At 44.7% G+C, this 18,528-nt stretch overlaps 7 protein-coding genes across 7 annotated transcripts; 1 reads left to right on the top strand and 6 right to left on the bottom strand.

Moving 5' to 3' along the window:
* Window positions 1-312: 312 nt before the first annotated feature.
* On the top strand, window positions 313-1,437 carry L199_002944 (uncharacterized protein; the record flags this gene model as incomplete). Its single annotated transcript, XM_064888682.1, has 6 exons — window positions 313-328; window positions 411-576; window positions 669-682; window positions 754-875; window positions 978-1,047; window positions 1,112-1,437. 6 exons carry the CDS (start codon window positions 313-315, stop codon window positions 1,435-1,437), a joined length of 714 nt encoding a protein of 237 aa, XP_064744754.1.
* Window positions 1,438-1,655: 218 nt separating this feature from the next.
* L199_002945 (uncharacterized protein) lies at window positions 1,656-2,138 on the bottom strand (the record flags this gene model as incomplete). The annotated part of the gene is made up of 1 exon (XM_064888683.1): window positions 1,656-2,138. One exon carries the CDS (start codon window positions 2,136-2,138, stop codon window positions 1,656-1,658), a length of 483 nt encoding a protein of 160 aa, XP_064744755.1.
* A 470-nt stretch (window positions 2,139-2,608) lies between these two features.
* Window positions 2,609-5,141, bottom strand: L199_002946 (uncharacterized protein; the record flags this gene model as incomplete). The annotated part of the gene is made up of 6 exons (XM_064888684.1): window positions 2,609-2,685; window positions 2,763-2,989; window positions 3,055-3,125; window positions 3,222-3,513; window positions 3,656-4,211; window positions 4,433-5,141. 6 exons carry the CDS (start codon window positions 5,139-5,141, stop codon window positions 2,609-2,611), a joined length of 1,932 nt encoding a protein of 643 aa, XP_064744756.1.
* A 743-nt stretch (window positions 5,142-5,884) lies between these two features.
* L199_002947 (uncharacterized protein) lies at window positions 5,885-7,196 on the bottom strand (the record flags this gene model as incomplete). The annotated part of the gene is made up of 4 exons (XM_064888685.1): window positions 5,885-6,011; window positions 6,100-6,295; window positions 6,357-6,658; window positions 6,739-7,196. 4 exons carry the CDS (start codon window positions 7,194-7,196, stop codon window positions 5,885-5,887), a joined length of 1,083 nt encoding a protein of 360 aa, XP_064744757.1.
* Window positions 7,197-7,672: 476 nt separating this feature from the next.
* L199_002948 (uncharacterized protein) lies at window positions 7,673-13,612 on the bottom strand (the record flags this gene model as incomplete). The annotated part of the gene is made up of 9 exons (XM_064888686.1): window positions 7,673-7,770; window positions 7,846-8,130; window positions 8,205-8,489; window positions 8,542-8,664; window positions 8,735-8,935; window positions 9,046-9,342; window positions 9,439-12,266; window positions 12,326-13,470; window positions 13,550-13,612. The coding sequence occupies 9 exons, from the start codon at window positions 13,610-13,612 to the stop codon at window positions 7,673-7,675; spliced, it is 5,325 nt and encodes a 1,774-aa protein (XP_064744758.1).
* A 1,487-nt stretch (window positions 13,613-15,099) lies between these two features.
* On the bottom strand, window positions 15,100-15,479 carry L199_002949 (uncharacterized protein; the record flags this gene model as incomplete). The annotated part of the gene is made up of 2 exons (XM_064888687.1): window positions 15,100-15,368; window positions 15,467-15,479. The coding sequence occupies 2 exons, from the start codon at window positions 15,477-15,479 to the stop codon at window positions 15,100-15,102; spliced, it is 282 nt and encodes a 93-aa protein (XP_064744759.1).
* Window positions 15,480-15,835: 356 nt separating this feature from the next.
* Window positions 15,836-17,194, bottom strand: L199_002950 (uncharacterized protein; the record flags this gene model as incomplete). The annotated part of the gene is made up of 4 exons (XM_064888688.1): window positions 15,836-15,873; window positions 15,941-16,039; window positions 16,103-17,051; window positions 17,168-17,194. 4 exons carry the CDS (start codon window positions 17,192-17,194, stop codon window positions 15,836-15,838), a joined length of 1,113 nt encoding a protein of 370 aa, XP_064744760.1.
* Between the last annotated feature and the right edge of the window lie 1,334 nt (window positions 17,195-18,528).

Below are 18,528 nucleotides of genomic sequence, written 5' to 3' on the forward strand. Positions count from 1 at the left end.
CACGTGACTTTGCGTGGTGAGGTGGAGTAGGTCCATCGTGTCCAAGGGTGATGAAGATGACATTGACCTTGGATCCATGACATGGTGATCAGTGCATGTAGACACCTGTCAGTAGTCCATTCAGACGCCGAGTAGACGATTGGTGGAAGATCGACCATGTCATTGTCCGTCGCACCAAAGTCCCTCCGAATAGCTTCCCACCTTCTGTACCCCTTGGTATCCTGCGCTTCCTCCGACCTGTCAACTCGCAGTCCGCTTCAACGACCCCACGCGCATCTGCCCGGTGCCCAAGTGAGACACCATACATCCACAATGCCTAGACCAAGAGGTAGGTCTAGCTCATCATCATGCCACGAGCGCGAATATGAGCATATATATCTTAGCTGAATTGTCTCGCGTGTTATCAAAAGATGTAGACCTCTTCCTATCCTCCTACGCAGGTCAAAGTTCAAGCTCCCTAGGAGATAAGAACTACCAATTCTACTCGAATCAGATACCCTGTCAACCAGATGGATTAAAATATGAAGAATGGATGAAACGCTACGAAAATGACATGGTAGAGCTGGAGATGAATCAGTAAGTCGTCCTTATATCAGCTTGGAACTCATCACAGACTTGGTATGTGTCAAGAGTGCACGTGGCTGATTTGGTATCTTGCATCACTATAGTGGTTATGTACAGTGTACGTCTAACCTCCATGCCACCCTGTCAGACTATATACAATCAGCTGAGGCTATACTGCGCGGTGTTTAGGGTTCTTCCCTATAAGAGAAAGAGGGGTGAATCCCCTGGCTCAGCCTTTGACTCCAGATGAAATCGATAAAATGAAAGTGGATGAAACGATTCAAGATAGATTATTGAGATCGTATAAGATGGTGAGTTCATCTTATATAGTTTGACCATTTTCATATGGAGAACATCTATATATATATATACCTACTGACTACGACTTGTATTTCCAACTCTCACACGGATAGATGTTATCGTTCTATGGAATCGACTTTAACAATGGTAAACTCAAACTCTCCCAGGACCACAAACAGAGATGTAAGCGACCTTCTTCCATCTACTACCACCAGTCAAGCTGATATTCCCATCTAATTCCTATCAGTTCGTAATCTCCGCGACCACTCGCATAACCTCCTTCGTCTTACCCGAATCCTCAAACACCTCTCTGAATTCCCCCTACTACAACCCCACGCGGCCAGCCTCGTTTTGTTCTTCGCTGCCGTCCATTCGGAGGGACTACTGAATTTCGAGGAAGGTTCAATGAGGGGTAATTCGCTCGATCAATGGTGGTCCAACTGTTTTAGGGATGAGGTCGAACGTAAGGCCGTAAGGAGTATTGTAAGGAATAGAGGTGGGTTCGGGGAGAAGGATTGGGGCTGGAAGGAGTTTGAGAAGTGGTATGATTCGAGGGAAACAAATGGGGAATGATTAGAGTGTCGATAGTATAGATCGGAACGTGTAGCATACATATATATATGTATCATGTTTGATTGGAGATAGAGTGCAATTGTATGTTACGACATCCGAATCATGTATAGTATATCAATGAAATCTTGGACGAGGTATATCGACTTACATCCCAAATCTATGATGTCAGCTACGATATAATTCAAAATGATAGCACTTACGATGAATTCGCTAATGCATCAAACCTTCATACCCCGACCTAACCCTTTCCAAACGCCTTTATCCGCCTCTACCTTCCCAATATCCTTTCCCCTTATACAAACTAACCCTACATTCCTTCCTCCCCACCCTCGCTCAAGGGCGGTGTCCGTGGAATTGACGACATCAGGATCGGATCTAGGCCAATATTCGATCCTATTCCGTCTCACCTCATCCCACTTCTCTATCTCCTCCGAGCTAAGCTGTTCGATAGGTTTGGGGTAAAGGGGTTTGTATTCTTCTGAATCTCTCAGGATGAAGTTCTGATCGTGGTCTATGCAGATCAAGTAGCCTATAATCGTTCGACGATCGAGTAGGGTGATAGTCAACTGTTGATCCAGGAGAGATTGGACGGATGGTGCAGGAGCGGTAGAGGTGGTGCCGTTAGTTGATGGTGGTGAATCAAGGTGATATAATGTTGATGATTGTGGTGGTGGATAAGGAGGGGGATTCGGTAGAGCCATAGTCCCGATAGGTGATCGTATCACTTGCTCCCTTGTCACTTCGGTGATAGGCCAGTAGAGTGATCAAGCTGTTTCCCAAACATCAAGTATATCACCGTATAGTATTGCAAAGCGTTCAATCTCAAAAGAGGATGATAAATCGGTGTAAGCGAGCACGTGCCGAATTCGACGAACCCTCCTGCTACTAAAAATGTTGGGTTGGACAGTAATCTACCAAGCTCAACTCGAAAGCTTAGTGAACATCTCATCTATATATAGCATGCATGATCCAATACGATTTTGATGCATCGATACCGACATCACATCCAGATCTCAAATGTCAGATTTTATCTATGTATGTACATGAAATCGTTCTCCAGTATGGTAAGATGTGTATATGGAATGTATCAGATCCAAAATTCAATACCTAACACCTCAGATATATCTCATTGACTGTCTTTCTTCCATCAACCAACCGCACTTTTATCGGTCTATCCCTTATATGTCATAGCTTCTCTATCATCTGCCGTCAATCTACCCCATTCAAGACATAATCTATATACGTAGACTGAACACAATATCTCGACAAATCAGCTTTATTTCCTCTCACTGACAATTGGACAATATCAAGATCTCAACACTCACTCTCCATATCAATCTTTCTACCAACGGTGAACATCCAATCTCTACCTGCCTTTGCAATCTTCCGCAATTCGGCATCAGTATCCAATTTCCTCGTTGTCAAACCAGGAGCCTGGAAAGTCCCTCGAGTAGCGTTGGAAGCTTCTAACATCGCTTCTGATGGACCGGAGAAGTAGGCATGTACATTGTATATCTCCTGGTACATCTGAGAGATTGGAATGTAGTGGAGCCTAACAAACGCAATTGTCAACCACGAAATGATATGCGAGTCATTATAATATTGTTGTGCACTTACCATGGTTGTAACCATTCAGACATAAATTCAGTATAGACCGTAGACTTCAATACGGCACTTTCAGATTTCAACTGATCGTACCAAAATTTCAATTAGCGCGCCGTTCACTGATTAAAGCCGTACATACAAGCTACAACAATGCTAACGATGAGAATGGCCCAACTCACCAAAGCGAACAATCGAGCCGAGTAACCCATACCATCAATATCGATCAGATATTTGTGTCGCCAATTTTCACCCAATGGAACTGCATCCGCGAATCTATGATCTTTCCTCATACCATCACATCCACCTGGGTATTGAGTACATCCGACGGCTTTGGTAAATGCTACATCCATCATATCTTGATTGAGCTGTCCGATGGGTACCGAGGCGGAAACGAAATTGTTCGTGCCGGGTGGATCGGCAAAAACAACGGTCTTGTTGACGTCGGATGAATCAGAGGTCATCTTGATGAATCTGCACAGCAAACATATATATCAGCTTGAATCTGATTGATGCCCGGTCCAAAATGAGCTAGCTAGATAAGTAAGATCTCCAACCGGACTGGACTCGATGTGATGAGAATCGTAATGACTGGAGGTGTGAATTCTCCACTCACCTATGCCGTTGGTACTGAGCCAAGAAACCTGGTGGACTCGAACCACCACCAGTCGTGGCACCTCTCCAGAAGATATCATCCGACTTATCTTCCCATGCAGTCTCCATATCATCTACATCTTTGATAACCATATTAACCGGGTCCCAACCGTAGGTATATCTCTTGGTGGATGAGAAATAATAATGGGACGGGATGAGGATATCCGAGTATCCCACTCCCTTGGCAGGTGAGAACATGGGATACAAAGCATGGATGGTACGCCAATCAGAGAAGAAATGACCTTGGTTGTAATGTGCCCATGGATGAGCGCAGAAATCGTATTTATCATCTACACCAGCAGGGAAATAGAAATCTTCAGGTACGGCATCACTCGTTATACCAGCATTGGCCAATCTGGATATAGGAGCTTGACCTTCTTTCAAGTGTGATCGTAAGGAACCGAATAATCGACGTGCTTGAGAGGAAGGTTCGCATGTTCGACGATAGGCTTCCCAGACGTTACCATCTCCTCGCCAATCGGGGATGAACTCGCCTCCCAAGACGTGCTCGATACCGACTATGGGGTAGTCAGGGTTAGCAAGAACGATGTTTTGCTAGTGAGCAATGAGCTCGAATTCAACAACAGTATCTAATCATTTGCTTCTGCATTGTCCGATTTCTCTTCCCTTCTTGTTTTTGCCCATCTTACTCATATCCTGCCTCCTCTTCCTCTCGTCTGTCGATCCCATCCCTTCTCCCTTCTCCCAACACAGATACACTGCAAATGGACCGACTCACGAGAACTGTCCGCCGTCAAATTACTAAATAAATTTTCTTCCCAAGGAACCAAAATCCTTCCTTCTGCCTTTTCGTTAATTGGGAAATCCATGTCGGGTAACTTAGCTTGAAACTTTTCTAACATTACTCTAAAACCTTTTGCTCTGGCACCAACTTCACTATCGTCAAATCCTTTGGAAACATCTATAGTCCTAGTTTGTCCCTTTTCAATTCTTACTAAATCGACTGAAGGTAAGAAACCAACTTGAATACATCTTCTTCTCAATTCTTCTCCAGAGAATAACCAGAATGGTTTTAAATCCCTTATCAATTGATCATATTCATCGATTATGATTGAATTATGTGATTTGGCAAATTCATACCATTCGTCAAAACCTTTAGGTGGATTCATACCGTATCTTCTCTTGTATTCTTCAACGGCCTCATGGAGTGATTTAGACTGACGACGAATTTTAGCATCATATTCTTTTTCAGCATCTGCCATGAGTTTGGGGATGGGATGATGGATTGGTGGACGAGGAGCTTGAGCTTTAGCTCTAAGGAATTTAGAACGAATGACAGAAGAGGACGCTGTGGTCCATCGTTGAGTATGGGCGAGAAGCTTGTTGGATCCTGGGAAGAGGAAGTGTAATAGGAACAACAAAGAGAACAAGAGTCCTGCCAAGGCGAGAACCCTATTACGGGATGCTATGCCTTTCGGGACAGGCATTTTGGATCGCAGAGCAGGATGAGAGGTTTAGACCTGTGAAGGAAGAGTGGGTTGATGATGGTGAGAAAGGTATGTCAGTTGATGCTCATACGCAGAGTCGCGAATGGAGAGATGAGAGCTAGGGTGAAGCTTAATCTCCACGCGTGGCAAATTACCGAATTGGGAAATTATCAACTATCGACCATACAGGTTGTGTGGCATGGAAAGTGAGGTGGATGATTACACAGAATACATATACCGTACAAGCAACAAGATGTATACCAAGAATTGAAGAAGCAAGTAAGGATCTCAACGCGACGACTCCGCCTATCCTTCTCCAGCATCATCCTCCACCCCTTCGAAAGCGACTCGATCTCGCTCCACACAATCACTCATAAATTGAGGTAAGAGGTAATAATCCATTCCCTTCAATCCGGCCGTAATGGTATTGGGAGACACAGATTTGGGTTTGAACAGTCTAACCAGATTTTGCAGTCCGGGCAATGGCGAATGTCCTGCTAGAGGTACATTCTATTACACACGTTATCTTCCAGCTTGTTCTGATGATGAACGAACAGCTGAACTTCCAACACAAGGTTGCTCAGAGGGTGAGTCATTGTCTTCATGCATACATGTATTGGCCATCTTTCGTGCAATGCGTACTTCCAATGTGTCTTTTCGATCTTGATGATTTCAAATTATGTACATGCTCTTCCACATATTTCATGTATTCCTTGGTTCTTGATCTCTTTTTGTTAGTGGGATTAATCCCAGACCAATTTACCGTTCTCGTTCAAAGTCGCTTTCGAATTGGAGTTGCCAGTCTTGCCCAAAGCTTTCCCTCTATTCGGGTTCGATTGCTTGGAAGCGTAAAGCTCATTAATTCTTTCTCTACGAGCGGACAAAAGGAGTCAGCGTTGTCTTTTTCCGTTATCATACTGTCGAGCACAGGGGAGGTTGTTCAAACACGTTCACTCACCTCTCCAAATCTTTCTTGTGCAGAGCCAATCTTCGCTGTCTCTCAGCTTCTTCAGCTTCCCTCGCCAGCTTCTTACCCTCAGCTTTCTTCGCGTTCTTCTTCTGTTGTCGTGATGCTGCACCGGGAGGTAGAGGAAGCGAAGTAGATGTGGAATGTGATGCGAAGGGGTCGGAAGAAATATTGAGCGATGTTGATTCTGTATCACGAAGAAGATAACTATTAGTCCGATAATCGGAGCTATCTAAAACATCACTCACTTTTCTTCTTGCTGGTGACTATATCCCAACCATCATTCTCTTTAACTTTCTTTGGGGCAGCTTCATTATCTGACAAATCAACATAATCACCCTCGAATTTGGCAATCTTCCCGTTCTCATTCCCATTCTCGACTCCTGAGCTCAAACTTTTCTTCTCATCTTCTTCCGACTCCTCATCGTCCTGCGTCGGAGTTGGCGGAGTGAACGCAGCGAATGAATTCGAAGTGTTCTTGTTCTTCGAGTAAGAGGTCACTTTCATGACTCTTGCAATTGCACCTGGTCTGTCTTCAGGTGCGAGCATACTATATAACACCACATCAACCACAATCAGCCACACCTCTTACTCCAGATACACATTGATGTACCAACATAGATCACTCACTCATCAACTTTAGTCTTAGGTTCTTTAGGTAACAACCTCTCAGCTAACAATTTCTGTTTCTGCTTTTTACCATTTCCCTCTCCAGATGATATAGAAGCTTGTGGTCCTCTCTCTTCCGACAGCCCCATAGAAGCTTTATCGGCCTCTTCCTTCACGCCTCCTTTGGTATTCCTGATTGCTTTCTCATGTTGTCCAGAAGCTATCGAAGCACCTTTTGGCTTTTCTGGTTTCTGACCTAGAGCGATCGCGTCCGCTTCTTTATGTCCCTTTGATGGTCCACCGACGTTCACCGCTTTGTTGGCTTTCTTCTTAGCTCGTTTCTTGGATGATTTACTGGCTGAACCATCTTGCGAATGATGCGTCGATGTTGGACCTGAAGAAGGGAGGTATTGATAGCCGAATGCGAGGACTATGATGAGCGCTGCGCCGATGAGCGTCTCGTTGGATATGTACGGCATGGTGGGTGGGGTAGTGGTAGGGATAGAACGTGAATGTGTTGAATTGGACCTTATGCTGAAATGAGGTGACTAGATGTGGTTGTCGAGATGGATGGGTAGGTGGGGTTGGACGTGTCACTTGTGAGTTGTCGTCATAATCAGTCGGAAGGGCGAATGTGGCGGCAATGAACGGGTAGACTGCTCATATCCCAAACCATACTCGTACAATGCAAAATTACATGTCAGATGGATATTGCCGAAGGCTACAAGGATTATGCAAGATATATATGTAGATTCAGATGATGAGTAGAGAGCGGAGCAGCCAATGAATGAAAGGGCCATTTGTGTGATTGAGGATGATGATAAAACTAAATTTACAACATTTTTTCGAACATGGTCCGTATCCAGAAATGTATTTGAGTTGAGTTGAGAATGGATATCGGATTCGGGGTTCGGGATCCTGTATTGATGATAATCTTCTATACAACCTCTATGTTTCAATCATCTCTAGAAGCTCTCTCAAGTTCCTCCCTCTTGACTGTCATCGCCTTGATTTTCGTTAACAGATTTTTCAGTACGTATGGTTTGATGACGACTATAGTGATCAACAGTCAATCAAGATATCAGCCCAGTGGTGAATTCAAAGATTATATAAAAAACCCCAACTTACCATCATCCATCCCAGCCGCTAAAGCCTGATCGATCTGACCCTGTCTGGCATTTCCCGTAAGGGCAATCACCATGTTTCTGTTAAGACTGCCTGCATTTTCTGCTTTTCTCAGTTCTTTGATGGCTGTGAGACCGTCCATCACAGGCATTTCCAAATCCATCAATACCACGTCATATGGTTTCTTACGTTTAGTATTAGTAGTGGTGGAGTTGTCATTATTACTTCGTTTGGATTGTCTGTAGGCTTCTCGAATCAGGTTGAGAGCTTCTTGACCATTATTTGCGACTTTGACAACAGACGCAGGGTCAGCTTACACTCACATCACGGGGTTATATGTCTGAGAGGGAAGCGTGACTCACCGTCACATGTCAAACCAGCTTTGACAATCTGCCTTTTCAATACCGTCTGATTGATAGTGTTATCCTCTACAATCAAGACATGTTCCGCGAAATGATCTTCCGGTGGCGGTGGGGTAGGGATACTCGACGACCCAGTTCCACCAGAAATGATCGATGGCGAAGGGCTCGAAGGGGTGAAAGTGGGGTTTGCAGGTGAACGAAGTGCGCCAAGGTTAGCAGCTTCGACGTATGCTGCTAATGCTGATGGAGGGGTGACCGTTCGTGTTTTGATGAAGAATCGGAAGACTAATGAGTCATGATCAGTACGATTTGCGCGCTAGGAGGAAAGAAGACTTACCACTTCCTTCACCCAGTTGACTTAGAACTTCGATTCGCCCACCAAGAAGTTCAGTGATCTTTCGACAGATGAACAAACCTAAACCACTTCCCCCGTATTTGGTGTGGATCATCTTGTTTCCCTCTGCAGCCAATCATCGAATCTCAAATTAGACACCGAAATATTCGTGAGAACGATTGATTCAGACACTTACGGGCAAAACGCTTGAACAACACGGCCAATTCCTTAGGACTCATTCCTGGACCTGTATCAGTGACGCTGACAAACAGCCAAAGCGGAGTATCCTCCTCCGCAGGTAGGTTAGACGGGATGCCGATGGAATGTGGAAGAGCGCAAGTATCCTCGGCAGGTGGCGTGAAGGATATATCATATTTGACGGTGATTCTGCGTACGTCTATCATGAAGAGAATCTAGGTGTCAGCAAGATACAATATATACTAATCGTACTGAATCTGGGCAGAACAGACAAGTAGAAGCAGGCGGGGTAAGGGGCAGCCAACTCACCACTAACAGAAGTAAACCTAATAGCGTTCGAAATCAAGTTCGTGACTACCTGACCTAATCTGACAGGATCCGTCTTGATCGACATGACTTTGCCCATCTCCAGCGTTTCTCCAAATTGAAGTTGCAGATCGATTTTCTTAGTCTTGGCTTCACTCGCAAAGACAGACGATACTTTTCTTGCTTCTTTCCTGAGATCCACTTCGATATCGTATAAGCTCAACATGTCAAGTTGGATTCGGGCAAGGGAAAGAACATCGCCTGCGATTCGTTCTTGAACTAGACCGCATTGATAGATGCCTGTTAGAGTGAAGAGCGTATAGTCAGCCCACCACTAAGTCAAACACTACGGGTAAGAGAGTTGATCAGAGAAGCATGATTGGGTAATCGACTCACTCTCTAACGCTTCCACATCCTCCTCTAAATCATCTAACAACTCCTTCGTCGGACAAAACCCGATACTTCCCGAGCCTCTCAACTGATCTTTCAACGAGATCAAATTCTCCTTGACCAAGCTCGAACATTGTAGAATCGCAGAGACAGGCGTTCTGATCTCATGACTTGTCAGATCAATGAGCAATTCTTGTTGATGTTTACTTTCTTCTGCTTCTTGTCTCCGCTGTTCAGCTTCTATGAGTCGTTGTTCTTCATGGGTTATATCAGTGGTACACCCAAGTATACCCGACATATTTGGGTTGACTCTATCCAACTTGATGAATATACCAGAAATCACTTTCCCAGTGTTGTACTTCCAATTCACCCTCAATTCTTTCTCCGACCCTTTAAGGTAGTCACCCCAAGTCGTCTGTAACCTCTCTCTGGTCTCATCATCAACATACTCTGGCCATTTATTCGCATCATCCAATAACAAATCACTCTGTTCCCTCCATGCCCTATTGGCATATGTGATCAACCCGTTGGTCCCGTCCGCTCTCATGATTCCCGAAGGACAATAATCCGATAGGACAGCGATCTCAGTTTCTCTCTCATTAAAAAGTTTTTCCAGATGCGAACGTTTCTTGCCTACTTGTAGGTGTAGGTGAACTCTGGCAACCAATTCTTTAGGTTTGAATGGTTTAGCCAGATAGTCTTCCGCTCCCATCATCAAAGCTTCTACTCGAGATTCGTCCCCTGCAATAGCAGAGAGTAAGACCATAGGTACGATCTTGGTATTTGGGTGATTTCGAATTTCTTGAAGCAGATCCAGTCCATTCATCTTAGGCATTAACATATCCGATAAGATCAAGTTGGGTGGGTTGGAAATGGCTATTTCAAGAGCTTCTTGACCATTGTTCGCTTCGATGATCGTACAGAATGGCGAGAAGATCTGTTTGATATATCTTCTCATATCTACATTATCCTCGACTAAGAGTATAGTATCGGTCTTATCGAATAAGAACCCATCAGAGAACTTCGATCCTGATCCAATACCAGAATCCGTCGGAGCTCCTTCACTTGACGATTCTGCATCTTCTTTCGTCCAGCGCATCGCTTCGTTCGCAACTGCGGCGCCGTATTTACCGAACGTACCTGGCGAAGCGGACGAAGTAGGGGGAGAAGGTTTGAATGATAAGGGGATTCGAGCGGTAAATGTTGATCCATGAGTGTCACCAGGTGAAGCAGCGACTTTGGACGTGACGACTAGATCGCCATCATGAAGTCGTAATAGTTCTTTAGCCAGAGCTAACCCTAATCCCGACCCTTGAGTACCAGCATGGATGGCATTGGTGGCTCGATGGTACCATTCGGTGACCAACGGTACTTCATCTTCGGGTATACCCACACCGGTATCTATCACCGAGACTTCCGCGAAGTCCGTATACCTCACTTGGACGGTGATACTTCCTTTCTCGGTGTATTTGAGGGCATTACCAATGATGTTGGATAAGACAGTTTCGAACAAGGTCGGATCGACGTATGTCAGCTGATCACGAGGTTCGACATCGATCGTATATTGAATTCCTAATCTTTCTACGGCTGGTCTGAATAGCCCGGCAAGTTCAGTGGTGAACTCGCCTATATCCGTGGGCAAGAATCTACCTTCCATACGACCGGCTTCGAGACGGGAAAAGTCCATGAGGGCGTTGATAAGTCGCATGAGTCGGTCAATATTGCGTTGAGCAGTGGAGATTGCTTGACGCTGTTTGGGCGTTGGGTTGTCATCTAAGAGATCCGAGAGGGGTCCAGCGATGAGTGTCAGCGGACTGCGTAGATCGTGGGCAGCACCTCTGAACCAAGCCGCTTTGGCCCTTTCCATCCTGATGTTATCCTCCTCCATCCTTTGTTCCGATTCCGCAGCTTTGACAGCGGACATGGACTGGACAAGCTGAGATCGGATCGAATGCACCCATCCGTCGTACTCGGCGTCAAAGGGTCTTCTAACGTTCAATCCCATAATTATCACCGCATCGGGAATATCTATTGATCCATCACTACAGATAGGGATGACTATAGCAGCGAAGGGCAATTCATCCCATTGTCTGATCGAGTATCCTTCGATGAGTTCCCTACAATCATCAACAATCACGCACTGACGTGTATTGAGTGCCTTGAGGATGGGCCATTGATGACCGTCCGAAGTCACATGACAGACTCTTCCACTACCTGATGACAGGGCTGAGATAGCCGACAGTGTAGGCGAAGACATCCGATCGACATTAGGCCCGAAATTCGCTCTTGTGCGTGTAGGCGGTAAGGTGAATGAGTATTTCTGTTGAGCCGAAGGATGATTTTCAGGTACTCCCACGGAGGCTTCAAGGATAGCATCGACTTGGACGTGAGAAGCGTTGTTCTCCACCTGTTGGATCTTATAACACATGAAGAAGGGGGCGTCTTTGGGATACTCTTCTAAGACTTCTGTGATAGCACCAAAATATTCGTCCATTGATCTAACAATCAACATCCGTTCTGATAGATCCCTTGAAGAGGCCAATCGTCTATCTTGGAGGACTTTCTCGGTTACTTCCATAGACTGGTTGAATATACCTACGATCGAACCGTCTTTACCCACGATAGGGACATATCTCCAGGTATGATAGTGTTCCAGCAAAATGTTATTTCCGTATCTTTTCCAAAATATCGGATCGTCATCTTTGTACACTGGTGTTCCTGCTAGACATTGTTTGACATAGGGCTCGATAGTGTGCCAAATAGGTGCCCAGACCTCCCTCGCGGGAGAACCAAAGGCTTTGGGATGATCCACCAAGAGACTATATCCTTTGTTACTAGAGGCCATGCAATGTGTCAGCTCTGCTCCCTGATATCACAGCAACGAGTCACTCACTATATCAATCGAAGGTCCGGTCCCAACCAAACACAATCTGAAGATCTCGATTCGAATGTGATCGACAATACAGGGTCTATCGCGTCTTTCCATAATGATCTATCACCCATAGATTTTTTGGACCAATCTATATCTTCTACCATTTGCCAAAACTGTTCTATCTGATTATCGTTCGGTCTCAATTTAGTGGAAGAAGACGAAATGACTGGTACTCTCGTTCCATGCGGGGAGTGTTTCCTCCTACTTGATCTAGATCTGACTTTGTCATCTCTTTCTTTCTCCCTCGATGTAGTCGTCGTACCCCACAGTGAATTACTGAAATATGTCGAGGCGGGATTCGCGTTGGAAGTGGATCCGGGAGTAGTGGAGGGCGAACCGATCTGAGAAGCTGATGGACCGACGTCGATGGAAGTCCTGAATCCTGTTGAAGACGAATCGCGATGTTGAGAGGTGGTTGAGGACCTCGTATCGGCAGTAGAAGCGAATGAAGACGATCTAGCTTCTGAGACATCGGATATCCTATGTTGTTGTAATGTTGGTTCTACAGAATCTCTGAAATGGGTGGAAATGGATGACCTCAAACTCGGGTTTGATGGTCTTTCCGTAGGAGAGGTAACGTTTGACCAAGACAGATGAGGTGATGAGGAGGTGGTCTGTGGAGATATGAAAGTTGGATATATGTATTGGGAGGTGATGACGCAGAATGTATGTGTCGTTGAGGGAGGTGAAAGCGGTAAGCTCGTTTTGGCTAACAACAAAGAACAAGGTTTGGGCCACTTGATATCAAGTACAAATCCACCTTCTAATCCTGTTTCTCCTTTTGAAGCACTTTTTCCTATCTGAGGTGATAATTCTTCCGAGGGTCCGCCTTCACCTTCGATCCAAAGTTGCATTTTATTCTGAGCATTCATATCTATGCAATCTCCAATCGATCTACCTTGTGTAAGTTGATACCACTTCTCGTTCCCCCATGTGACAGGGTTAGACGGGAAAGGTTGACGCGAAGGTCCACCGAGAGGGGAAACATCGTCATACGGGTCATTATGATAATTTCTGATGGTTATATCCGTGTCTCGAGAGATCAACTTGGGTCGTGTTTTGGAGTTGATGGGTACAACCAAGACGAAAGCGGGGAACGGGTATGCCTGTATCATGGTTGATTTAGTATTTATATGAGCCGGGAGGAAGGGTGTTTATTTGATGACGCTGGATGATCATACTCACCTCAAGGAATGAAAGAGGTACAGTCGACAAATCGACATTCTCCCCTGAGCCCATTAGAGCCATCACAGGATAACTGACCAACAGATGTGGTCTTGACGTCCACAGACACTTCTAGATGGAGCCTTGTTCCTTTCACCCCTGTTCTCAACCTGATCTGCCAAAGTCGACGCTGATGGGAAGGATGTGGATAGTTTATATGCACTGTATCATACGACGCGTTGGCGATGGAATGTGGACGATTGATCGATGTGTTGATATGGTGATACGGTGATATGTTGATATGTTGATATGAATAATGGATGATGATGATGGATATTAACTTGATGATGATCGGATAAAATGTTGGAATTCGTGTGGTCTGTGGGATGATCACCGATCGAAAGTTTGTTCGGTACACTAGTGGTGGTTGCTGGCTGGTTATTCTTCTTACTCTGTTATATGGTACGAGATGAATACGAGTAGCTCATGTTTGATGATTACAGGTACAACAGTATGTTAAGACTTGCTCGACATTGCATGTCCATCTATTCTTCGTCAACTCAAAACTACCAGCTATCTATCATATGGTTAGAAGGGTGACCTTTCTACTGAATTTTAACGAAAACAATCATTGCTCCCTCCCGCCTGTCATGTTCATTTGCATCCGTGTCCATGCTGATGCAGGGCAGTGCGACATGAGTAGGCATTCTCCGTGTCCTGCTTAAGCGCTTCCCCCCCTCTTCTGGATGTTGGGATGACGAACTGATTATTTTCTCCTGCTTCCACTTCTACTTTCGGAGGATTGACCAAAAAGGGTACACAGGGTACAACTCAGGACCGAGACACCACGACGTCATACCCACGAAAAGTGCGGGCGGAATTACAAGTGCATCTGGGATCATGGTCTGTTTATACATATTATTGTCCATCTCGGCAGCAAATATCTAACAAAATAATAGAAAATCAAATAATTGATCATCACGTCGAAAGAAATGTAACCAACCAAGGCCACAATAAGCAATCCAGTCGTGAATGTCACTTACGGAAAGAGAAAGCAACGAAAGCAACGAAAGCAACGAAAGCAACGAAAGCATTGAGGAAGATTAAAGAGAGATCGGAGAAAGAAAGATAGATAGATCGAATGAACGAATGAAACGAATTAAAGGATGAGAAAAAGAAATTAAACATCGGCTCAACCGTCCAGATCCATGCTTTCTCCACCTTTCGATGCCTCAGCAGCTTTCTCTTCCCACTCCTCCTACTTCCTTCCCACCATGATCCACAGCTGAACTACCGCCAGACTCAGCTCTGATTACCGGCTGGTAGTCTCGCAAACGTACACTGTCTCTGAACTTCTCCATGAGATTTTCCTCCGTATTCGCTGCAGATTGGACGATGCAAGCGCCGATGTACAGATTGAGTTCGTCCAGAGTCAAGAGATCGTGGAGTTCTCATTCCAGTTTCTTGAGTTGGAGGATAATTTGAATCGTCCTACAAACCGGTTGAACAAGTGACAACTCAGCATGAAGATATTAGGTTAACACTGATACGGTAATGGTAGGTACATGAATTCACTGGAACAGAGTCTGGTCACCCTCTTCATCCCTCCAAGCCGTCTCAGCTGATCTTACCTGATGACACAAAAATGTACCCTCTTTACCTTTACCTCCTACAGCCTTACTCTGATCACCGTGATTTTTACCTTGCTCCTCGACCTTGTCGATCACCTGCTCGACCTTTTCTTCTTCAACGACAACCTCCTGCTCCTCCTCCTCCTCCTCCTCCTCCTCCTCAGGTCCCTTCTTCTCTTTCCCTTCCATCTTCCTTAATCCTGGAGTGACTACCCATCAACATCAGACATGAGTTCCAGTCAAGTACTATCTCCGGTTGCTGGATCATGTTGCATCTGTCCAAAGAGACGAGACGAGCTATACATACATGTTACAAGCATCTTATTCACTTCTTCTTGCCTTCGCCTAGCCAAGATTAAAAGGATCTACATTCACAGAGAAATCTAATCGCTATAAATTCACTTCATTTCTTCTTCTTGTTATCTTGTTCCAAACCTTCCCATCTACATATACGATATCAACAATTTTACCCAGCCTTTCTTACATATTTATCAATCAAGCTCTCTATATTCGATATCCAAAATCACTCCTCACTCTGAATTCCGAGTACACAGAAAAGGGGGATCGAAACAAACTCTATGACATTCCTGAAGTCTCGTTCACATGGAGTGTGGAACTACAGTTGATAATACAACAAAAGATCATCTCATATACATGGATGATTGGATGTTGATCTTTAATATTGTTTCTCGTATTTAGCCAATTTTCGCTTGACTGGACAATAACAAAACAACAAATCAGTATGAGTGTGCGCGTTCTAACTGAGGCTGATGATACTCACGCTCAGCAACTTCTTTCCTCAGTCTATTGGCTTCATCGTTCGCTATCTTGATTTGAAGATCTTTCTCGCCAAGATCATGCTCCAACGAAGTTAAATGTTCTGAAAATCACAAATCAGTCAGTCAACAATCTCTTGCCTTGTTGCACATGACTTGTGACTCACCCTTCCTCTTCGCTCTGAACGTCCTGGCTGAAATCCTATTCCTCACTCTCTTTCTTTCCCTCGCACTCAGCGCCCGATAATCCTCAACCTTCATACCCCAAATCATACCATCCCTCTCTACACCTTCCGGTACCTCCGGTTCATGCTCATGATCATGGTCATGATCGTGGTCATCGTGCGAATGGGAAGCTGATACTTCCGAATCGGATAAGATCGAATGTGAATGACTTCTTTTCTTTCCACTGGCTTTTGGTCTTCCTTTCGATTTCCTCATTCGGATCGGCCTGGGTAAAGGCGATTCGTGCGGGCTGACCACAAGAGATGAGATAGGTGATGGTGACCTGGTCAAAGAATTATCTACCATATGCACCGAGTCGGTCGATCCTCGCTCAACTCCATTGGTGGTAGTTGATAGACCTGATAGGGGGATGGTGTTGTATGAATCGATGGTGGATTCAGGTGAATAGTCAAATTCGAATTCATTTTGTCCTTGTCCTTGATTCTGAGTCTGGGTCAACAACGATGTGTTGATGCCTCCCGATGAAGGGAAGTAGAATTGAGGAAAGAAGCTTGATGGACCAGCTTGACCTTGCTCCTGAACACGCTGTCGTTGCTGTTGCTGTTGCTGTTGCTGTTGTTGGTATTGTAGTTGTAGTTGTAAATGGTTGTTGCTAATTTTGGAGTCATCCACCTCGGTCTTGACGTTAATGCCCGACGGGGCGGCGTTGTCCGCCCATTCGGTCGGGTTGAGGTTATGGTTATGGTTGTTTGCCGGCAGACCGAAGTAATCTCCTGCCGAAGAACTACTATCATTGTTATTCAGCAATGGTTGACTGGTAGCGTTGAGCCAATCCAACGTAGTAGGAGCAGGTGCAGATGCGTTGTTGGTGGATGATAACAAGAAGTTCTGGTACAAGTATGACCCCCATGCAGGTCCCCATGTCGATGACTACAGAGAACAAGGAAATTTGGTCAGCAATAAACTTCGGTCAGGTCCCAGCCCTGTGTGAGAAAGATCTGATATCTGAGGAATGTCCAAGTGCAGTGCAGATTGCAGGTACTCACCATAGCGTTGGATTTCTCATCGACCATGGTTTGTATAGGATTCATCGTTGCTGTATTCATCTTTCTTCCCTATGCACTAATACGATGTTATGTATGATGATGTTGAGAGGGATTTGTGTTGTATGTATGTATGTATTGATTGTGGTATGTATATATAGATTGGTGGATCTGGTCGAAAAAAGGTTATTAATAAAACAGCAGTTTACCGGCGGAGATGTGAGATTGCGATTTTCTCGTACTCGTGCGTGGAGGAAATCGATTACTGATGATTATGATTGATTAATAAGCGTAAGCGAAAAAAAAACGCCAATCCGACAATTATCTTCTTGAGTCTCCCTTTTTCTTCTGGTTGATTGCTAAGGGGGGATATCGCTGGTGCATATATGTATGGATCTGTCTTGACGCTTAAGAGTTGGCTTATATATATGTTGATTCGAGTCTTGTGTTGATGCGATTTATGGTCCGCGGATGAGACCGAGTACAGTAAATAAAGATAGAAAGACGAAAAAAGGTTGGCGTTTTGTTGCGTTTTGTTTATCATTCACTCATTTATAAGAGCTGTGCGATATGTGTGGGAAAGTAACAGTAATCTACTCGGTAACAGCGGTCTTGTGGAGAGAGTGGAAGACGGGTGGGTGGTGCGTTATTTTATAAAAAGTGATTTGATAAACGGAAACCCCGGATTAGAAACACAAGGGGCCCGAAGATGTTCGTGGGCCGAAGGTCTGATCTGGTTTGTCGTTTTTCGTATATATAGGTGGACAGCTTTTCAAATATGGGTTTCGTTTGATGAAACAAGCCAAGAGATCTGTTGGGTCAAGTTCAAGTTCAAGATGTATCGTATGACGTTCTGTAAAAACCAAGAGTAGGGAAAAAAATGATGTGGTCTTGGCTTATAAATACCTTCCACGCCATGCAAGATGAATAATCATGACATCGCCGTTCCATCGGTCATCTGTCATCTTTGAGTACTCGATTCTCGATGGCATGGTGTTACCGTTAAACGAATATGCATATACATAATACAAAGGATGTCTGTTAAGAGTATCTGACAATCGGTCATCGTGCCCGTAGCGACTCAATGTATGTATCTACGGGGATTGTTGGGTATATTGTTGTCCCAAATTTGCTTCCTTCATCACTGAAAACTATGACGCTGTAAAGTCAAGTCATACACCGAGGATGAGTTTTATGCTTATGCCTCTCGGAATGTCATAAACATTACTTCATGTACCGTACATATGTGTGGCCGACCTCTCATGGGCGTACTACGATACTTACTTGTACATGTTTAGATAGAAGCACGGCCGCGGTTGCATTTCCCTTTGGTTGACCACGTGCTCGGGGGTGTCTCACCAGTC

This window comes from Kwoniella botswanensis, chromosome 1 (assembly GCF_036426115.1).
Source record: "Kwoniella botswanensis chromosome 1, complete sequence".
Classification (NCBI taxonomy): Eukaryota; Fungi; Basidiomycota; class Tremellomycetes; order Tremellales; family Cryptococcaceae; genus Kwoniella; species Kwoniella botswanensis.